The 7,843-nt window shown below is 56.9% G+C and overlaps 1 protein-coding gene across 1 annotated transcript in view; it reads right to left on the reverse strand.

Annotated features, from left to right (window-relative positions):
- SH2D3C (SH2 domain containing 3C) overlaps positions 1-7,843 on the reverse strand; it is a 29,001-nt gene that overhangs the window by 5,605 nt on the left and 15,553 nt on the right. The window contains exons 4-6 of the mRNA XM_077768273.1: positions 4,250-4,386; positions 2,648-3,102; positions 1,263-1,387 (exon numbers count right to left, since the gene is read on the reverse strand). Coding sequence (XP_077624399.1) covers positions 1,263-1,387; positions 2,648-3,102; positions 4,250-4,386 — 717 coding nt within the window. The remainder of the gene's footprint in view (positions 1-1,262; positions 1,388-2,647; positions 3,103-4,249; positions 4,387-7,843) is intronic.

Genomic DNA, 7,843 nt, shown 5'->3' on the forward strand with positions numbered 1-7,843 from the left:
TCGTTGTGTGGAATTATTTCTCAGTGAATTAGCAATAGTGATTTATTGAGGACACATGCGCCAGGGGCTGGTACCATGCGGGCAGTACCCTGGGCAGCAACAGCAAAACCATCATCCAAAATTAGAGGTGCTGTATATTGAGCTCTTACTGCCTGCAAGATCCTTCCTCGCACATTAGTCCACTTAACCCTAACATCCCGGGGGGCAAGTACTTTCATGATCCTCGTTCTACCGTGACGAAACTGAGGTTCAGGGAGGTGAACTGAGCTGCCTGAGCGCTCCCGCCCAGCAAGGGATATAGCCGGGATTTAAACCCTCAATCCTGGATACTTTACGCTGCCATGTTGCTGACAAAATGTGCCATAAATAACCCGTGGCGAGGAATTTTAACTTTTGTACCCTGGAGAGTTGTCGTGCAGGGACATTTGTACGTTTGTAGTCATGACAAGTCAGCGGGCCCACGCTTAGGGAGGAATTTGTGACAACCTGTGTAGACGACACTGTACCAGGGCACCTGCAGCCAAAGATTCCCTCCAGAATACCCACCTCCCTGCATGCTTTGCCTGCCATGTGGACAATGTGCACTATGGCCTGTTGAAATCACTCTTTTTTTTTTTACGTTCAGAAATGAAGTAGTGGCTTATTTCTACAACAGGAGTTTTCTTTGTATTTAAAAAAAAAGGGGGGGCGCAGTGCTCTGTACTTTCTGCTCAATTTTGCTATGACTCTAAAACTGCTCTAAAAAAAATCAAGCCTATTTAAAAGGAAAAGAAAGGGAAGAAAAGGCAGAAAGCACAACGAGACTAGCCTCTTTGAGCCAGCCACTTGGAAGCAGGGACCACTCAGCCAATGCAGGGCCCAGCAGGGCCCCGTACATGTGGTAGGTGCTTGACCCGTGGGGGCCGAGTGCTGCCGAGTAAGCCCACTTTACAGCATTTGAGCCCAGGTTCAGTAATACAGCCTTTAGCAGACGTCTCTGCATTCTGGAGAATGCGCTAGAAACCACTTCATGCACAATGTGCCTCATGCCCAGTCAGGGCTCAATAAATCACTGCTGAATAAGCCATGGATATGTTTTGTATGTCAATATCATAGTTCCGCTGGCTGGTTTTTAGCATAAATTCTTGCAGGGCACCACTCTCAGTAAAGAGGTAGAAACACACATAATCACACACTGTAACAGAAATCATCGAAGATGGAGCTCACGTGCAAGGTCACTCCCACCAGATCCCCCCCCACCCCTCCCCCTCCATTGGCCATACCAGTACTGTAGGCAGGGGAGCTGGGACTCTCGGAGATGGGGGACATGGGCGAGTGCAGGTCTGGGATCTGGTCCATGCTGAGGGCACAGTTGCGGATGGATTCCCGGGGGTGGGGCAGGGATGTGCTGTGGAGCAGACACCCTCATGAGCAGAAAGTCCAGAGGGCAGGGTCCTCAGCTGGCCTTAGGACCACCGCCTCTCCCTCCATCCTAGATGGACTGAACTTCAGAGGCAGAAAAGGCCTGGAGATTGTAGAGTCCAATCCCCCCAACTGGCAAATGCAAAACTGAAGCCCAGAGGAGGGTGTGTTTGTACAGTCCACCACCCACACAACTGCTCTCTTCCCGGAGAATCTTGCCCCCACTTGGAGAACTATCTGGGAGGCAGGGCTAGCAGAGAGGATGGGGAGCCTAAGGGAACTAGGCGCCCCAGCCTGGCACCTCCTCACTGCACCCACACTGCTCAGAATGCCAGATCCTGGCACCATCATGGTCACTGGTTCTAAACCACAGGCAAAGCAGCTACTGCCCACAGGGTATCCAACCAGCAATTTCTGGGCCGATAGCACCCAGCGCAGGCCTAGGGAGAGGGGACCCATGCAAGTGCTGGGGGCACAGGATGGCAGGTCTCTGCCAGCAGCCAGGGAAGCCATGAAAATTAGGAGCATAGACTCTGGAGTAGCAGACCTGGGTTTGAACCTCAGTCTCCCCCTTCTCCAGCAAGTGGCTTCTCCTCTCTAAACCTATCTCCTCATCTGTAAGGTGGGATTGTGCACAGGAGCCACCTCCTGGGGACATGGGAGTTGACCAGATGGGGCACAGAGAACACATAGCACAGGGCTGGGTGTACACTAGGGCCTCAGGAATGAGTCGCTGCTGTGGCTTTTCCTGGCCTCATCTCACACCGCCCCCGAAGCAACCAGGTGTCATCAAAACGTTGCTGGGACATCCCATACCCCGTGCAGTGGTTTGCACCCTGCAAAGTCTTCCGCTCTAATGCCTGCCTTAACCTAGGCAGGTGGGTGCGGAGGGGTAGCAGCGGTGGCAGGGCCAGGACAGCACCCAGGGGTCCCCCTAGGCCAGGGGGCTATCTGAGTGGGGGCCCTCTATGGGCAGGGACATCGTCATGAGAAAGGAGGCATGGCAGGGCTCAGGGAGCTCAGCTAGTCCTGGCAGAGGTGAGGCTGCAACCTGGACCCGGCTGCCTGCAGGCCCTCCGCTCAGCCTGGCCTCCCTCCTCTCCCTCCCTGCACACCCAGGCTCCAGGACAGTAATTCCGCCCAGTTCAGTGCGACTGGGCCTCCTGTTCTTCACCAGCCATCTGATGACTGATACCCAGACTTGACAAATGGGGAGACCGAGGCCTAGGGTGGGGTCTTTGCTTACCTGGTGGGGCAGCCGTCGCCGCGGGTGACCTTGTCGGCGGTGAGCCCATCAGTCATGGTGACGCTGCGCCGCTTCATGTGGCTGCCCTTGGGGCCCGAGGGGCTGGCAGGGCCGGCAGCCTTGCCGCTGCCCTGGCCCAAGCCATAGCAGGCCTCCAGGTAGCGCAGCGGGAAGGTGCGATTGACGGGGCAGTAGATGATGGCCCCGCTCTGCTCCGACACAGCCTTGCGACTGCCCACGTGGTACCGCACGAGCGCCGGCACGTGGTCGAAGCTCTCCTGCTCAAACAGGTACTGGATGTGGGTGTAGCTCTCACCCGCCTTCACCACGACCTTGTTGATCTTGAAGTGTAAGGCCTGGTTCCGCCAGCGGCAGGTGAGCACATAGTCACCCAGGCTGGTGAGTGAGTCCCGGATGAGGAAGTCGCCATTGCGCTGCACCAGGGTCTCCGAGACCTGCGGGAGGCAGGAGTCAGGCTGGAATAGGGCAGGGGCGGGAGGGGGCCAGACCCAGGATCTGGGAGACAGTGAACAGAGAGATCTAAAGTTTGGGAGAGGGGGAAGCAGTGACCCAGATTCAAGGGGGCGATGCAGCCACAGGCCCTGGGTCTGTGCACGGAGGCTCAGGAAGCGGAGGATTAATACCGTGGAACATATGTTACCGGGACACCGAGTCTGGGGGTGCTAGGGGTCACCATGATCTGAAGCTCAGGCCTCAGACCTGCTCCTTCTCAGGGCCCATGCTGGACAGAGTGAATTTCCAATCCTCATTCCTCCAAGCACCCTGTGCTCTCACATGGCTCCGGGCCTTCGTAACCTCAGGCTGCTTTTTCTGCCTGGACCAACCTTCCCACCTTGCCCACCTGGTGAACTCCTATCCACCTTTCACTGGCCTCTCTCATCAGCGCCCCCTCCTCAGGGCTCGCCCACATTCCCTGCTGGGCACTCCGTTCTTGCACTTCCTCCACTGGGCTCTGACTGCCTACCTGTCATCCCCCACCTTGGACTACCAGCCCTCAGGGGAAGCCAACACCCCTTTTCTCTCTGTATTCCTGGTCCCCAGCATGGGGCCTGGCAGAGTTGATGCTGGACAAAGACTGAGAGGATGGTGAGAGACAGAATAGGTGACTATCAGCCTGTCTGTGCCTCAGCCCAGAAACTCAACTGTGCCAAAACTGAGAATCCTAAGCACTGACACTCACTAACCAAATGCACAAGGGGCTAATGTATAGCCCCACAGGGGGAAAAAAAAAAAACTTTAAAAAATAAGAGTAGTAGTAATAGCAATAGCAACAGTAATAATAACATGGAGCTCACTGCATCACTGCATATCAGACATCAAGTTAAGCACTTTAATTCCCACAACAACCCTTTAAGGCAGGTACAGTCATTGTCCCCCATCTCACAGATGAAGAAACTGAGGCTCAGAAAGGTGAAGTGACTTGTACGAGGTCACACAGTCAGTAAATGACAGAGCTAGACCTCACTGCCATCCACTCAGATTGAATCTACCAAGCAAGGGATGAGAGCCTATCAGGGCAGGGCTGGCCAAGGTGGTGGGTGGAAGCATCTAGGGCTGAGGTCCCTCCCAGGGCCCACTCACCTCACGGGGGATGCGGCCATGGTACCAGGCATGGCTGCGGAGATCTGTGCTGCTGAGTTTGAGTTCCTCTTCCAACTCCTTGTGCAGTTTCTCAGGTGAGGAGTCCAGGATGTACTTCTCCTTGGAGAACTGGGCAGGAGACAGCAAAGAGTTGGCATCCGGTCTGAAGCCCCTTTCCTTCTTCTCTCTCACCCCCTCCCCACCCCAGGTGAGCTGCCATCCTTGGACCTTGGGAAGACTTAGGCTCAGGTGCCAGAAATGTCCTCACCCGCAAGTCCCTCGCCTAGCAGGAGTAAGGAAATCTCAATTAGTCCTACTATGTTCCAGGCCCTGTGCTATGTGCCAGGAGAAAATGAGGCAAGAAGCAAACCAGTCCCTGTCCTCAAGGAAGGTCCTAGTCTAGGAGGGGAAGCAACAGCGACGTGAACATTTGAGCAGAACTAGGTCAGCACCACAGTACTGGACAGCGGCAAAGAGCCAGGCGGGCTTTTAGGAGGGAGAAGAAAACATAAAAGCGAGGTGGAGTGGTCCGGGAAGCCTTCCTGGAGCGAATGGGAACAAAACCCTCGTTCTGCACCCAAAACACCAAACTGATCTTGCATTGGGCTTTCTACAGGTGGATCTCGGAGGTAAGGCAGCAGGTACCCAGGAAAAGGCATGGACAAAAACCTAGGGCTGGGTGGACGAGGAAACATTCTGGGATGCTGAATTATACGGTGGAAGGCTGGAGGAGGCAGCTATAAACAGGGACGCAGAGGCCCCCACACAGACATTTCTGCTGTCCTTTACAATTCCCAAAGCCCTTTCCACCTTGCCACTCAAGCAATCCTGGCCAGATGGGGAAACTGGCCGAGCAGAGAAGCCAAAGGGCAGCCAATGGAGTTAATGCCCAGGACTCCCCCCTTCCACCTGCCAAAGGGGGAGACTCCTGGTTTCCTGGTTACTGTGGCCCAAGGTTGGATACCCAAGAGCAGAGGGAGGGGAGTTCCTGCTGCCAGGTGCACCCCCACCACGAAGTCCTGCCCAACCATGTGAGTTCTCTGGGCCTCAATTTCCTCCTCTGCAAAATGGGCATAATGACAGAACTTGCCTCATTGGATTCCAAGGATGAAAGGAGACAATACTCCAGAGTACTGTAACTAGCCCATAGATGTCCCTGTCACTGTGAGGACACCTGAAATTACTTCCTCTCCCTTCCCCCAACTCCAGGCCCCAAAGATGGCTGCTCTAGGATAGGTAGACCTGGCCCTGAACTGGCCAGACAGCAGGACAGATGAAAGAGAACACCAAAGGCCTCGCTTCAGTCCAGGTGACAGTCTTTCCCCAGGACCCCCTACTCACTGGGTCAGAGGGTCCTCCAATCCACTCCCTGCCTTTTCAGACTTCTTAAAGATCTCAGAGCCTAACTCTGCAGCTCCATTCCCCACCCCTCTGCTCCCACACTGCGTCAGTTTACTCCCAAGACACTAATTCCCAGCTTCAGTGATATCTAGAGTCTCTGACATTATTTCAACAATGATTAAGCCCCCGCTCTGGGACAGGTCCTGTGCTAGGGACTGAGGCCCCAAGGTCATCAGGACAGGTGACTTCTGCCTTTGCAAAGCCATGCAATTCCAGGGTTTCTGAATGTTCAGGGATGCACAGAGAACTCTGGGAGCAGCTAAGAGTGTCCCTCCTCATCTAGTCAGGGAGTAGAGTCCCTGAAGAGGTGAGATTTCCATGGAGGCCTGCAGAAGGACTGGATGAGCCCAGCAAAAGTATCAAGGCAGGGACAGACAGGCAGACAGGTGGGCAGGGAAGAGCTTCTGGGAAGAAAGTGGCAGAGCCAAGGTCCTGGGGTGGGGGAAAGTTTCAAAGGGTCAGGGATGATGGGGGCAGGTGGGGCAGGGCTGTCAGGCTGCTGTGGGGAGCTGGAGGCCAAAGAGGGTCTTCAGGATTCGGTCGGCTGTGTGAAGAGTAGCTTAGTGCTTTCCAGGCAAAGGCAGGGAAGGGTGGGGCACAGGGGCGGGGACTGGGGAAAGGGTGTTTAAGTAGCCTTTGACTCGGTATGGGGAAAGACGGTGGAGGGGGTCAGAGAGGATTTCAGACCGAGATCCTGGGAAGACAGCTTGGTGATGGGCACATGAAAATCTGGGCATTGAGGAGTGTGTAGGGCTCTGGGACAGATGGTGGGGGTCGATGATGGTACAGGTGCCAGGAAAAGATCGGTTCTGGGGATGAGGATTTTTAACATCCTCCTCCACCCAGGGTAGAAACTGATACCCCCAAAGGGCAGTTAGGCCGAGAGCTGAACTGAGATTGGGTCCCCTCGGATACCCACCCTCCTGTATGCAGTTCCCTATTCTTCGGGGTCCTTGGTCTCCCTCCTTACATCACACCACACGCTGGGGAGGGAAGACTGGGAAGCACGAGGGAGAGCACAACAGTACCCCAGACTTCCCGGGGTTCTTCTCCTTGATAAAAAGCATATAATTGAGAACTCACCCCAGTTCCATAGCTGGAGCAGGATGGACACGGGGCAAAGAAGGGGAGCGGGTTGTGTGGTAAAGAACCTGGCCACAGGACTCTGCCCACCACTGTGTGACCTTGAGCTAGTCATTTCCCTCTCTGAGCCTGAGTAGCCTCATCTGTAAAGGGGGTGGGGGTGGGGTACTAGGCTCCACTTTTTCGATGCTCACAGGGAGAATCTGGGGTAACCAACTAGGTCCTCCCACACACCGAGGGTGGGGAACCCTAGGGTCCTTGTGCCCTCTTCCTGACTCTCCACTCGGGGGTCCCCAGCTCCCAAAACTGGGGGGTGGGGTGGTAGGAGTTGCGGGCTGGGGCGCAAATGCAGCATCCTTGAGCTCGGCGCACCCCTATTGGCCAGAGATGATCTCACCGCCTCCCCGCCTGCGCGCGCCTCATTGGCCAGTGCGGGGATGCTGCGCTCCGCTGCCGGCGGGGCCGTCATTCAGGCGGGCTCGGAGCGTGTGTGTGAGCCTCGCGGAGCGCAGAGGTGACGCGCCCGCCGTCCCCCAGGGGGCTCCGGAGGCAAAAGCGCAGAGACCCCCGGTCAGGGTCTTGACCCCTAACCCCCAGCCCGCGCCCAGCAAGCCCCCCTCCAGCTTCCTACGGTCTGGCAACCCCAAGCAAGGCTATCCCCAGATGATGCTCCGCAGAGAGGCGGGGTCCGGGTCCTCCCCTCCACCCCCTTCCGNCACCGCCGGCGCGGTCCCGCACTGCCCGGCCGGCTGGGCAGGGAGCCCCGCGCCCCGCGCCTGCCCCAGCCCACCTGGACGGCGGGAGGGTGGCGGGCTCTCTGGCCCCAGTCCCGGCACCCGCAGCATCCCTTCAGCTTCCCGCCCCTCACTCAGCCTTCGGACCCCAGCCCTGCGCCCCCGGTACAATGGGGAGCCAGGCTGCCCGGGTCAGCCGCAGGGGCCGGAGCGCTCGCCGGAGGACCGGCAGGACGCCGGGGGCCGCAGCTCCCGGTACCCAGTGCCCCAGCTCAGCTCCTCCTGAGAAGAAGGCACGACCCGAACGGCAGTCCCACAGCCCCGAGTCCCGGAAGCGGCAGCCGGGACCCTCACCCCGCGGAAACGGCTGGGCGCC

This window comes from Crocuta crocuta, unplaced genomic scaffold, assembly GCF_008692635.1.
Source record: "Crocuta crocuta isolate KB4526 unplaced genomic scaffold, BGI_CrCroc_1.0 scaffold35, whole genome shotgun sequence".
In the NCBI taxonomy this organism is placed as follows: Eukaryota; Metazoa; Chordata; class Mammalia; order Carnivora; family Hyaenidae; genus Crocuta; species Crocuta crocuta.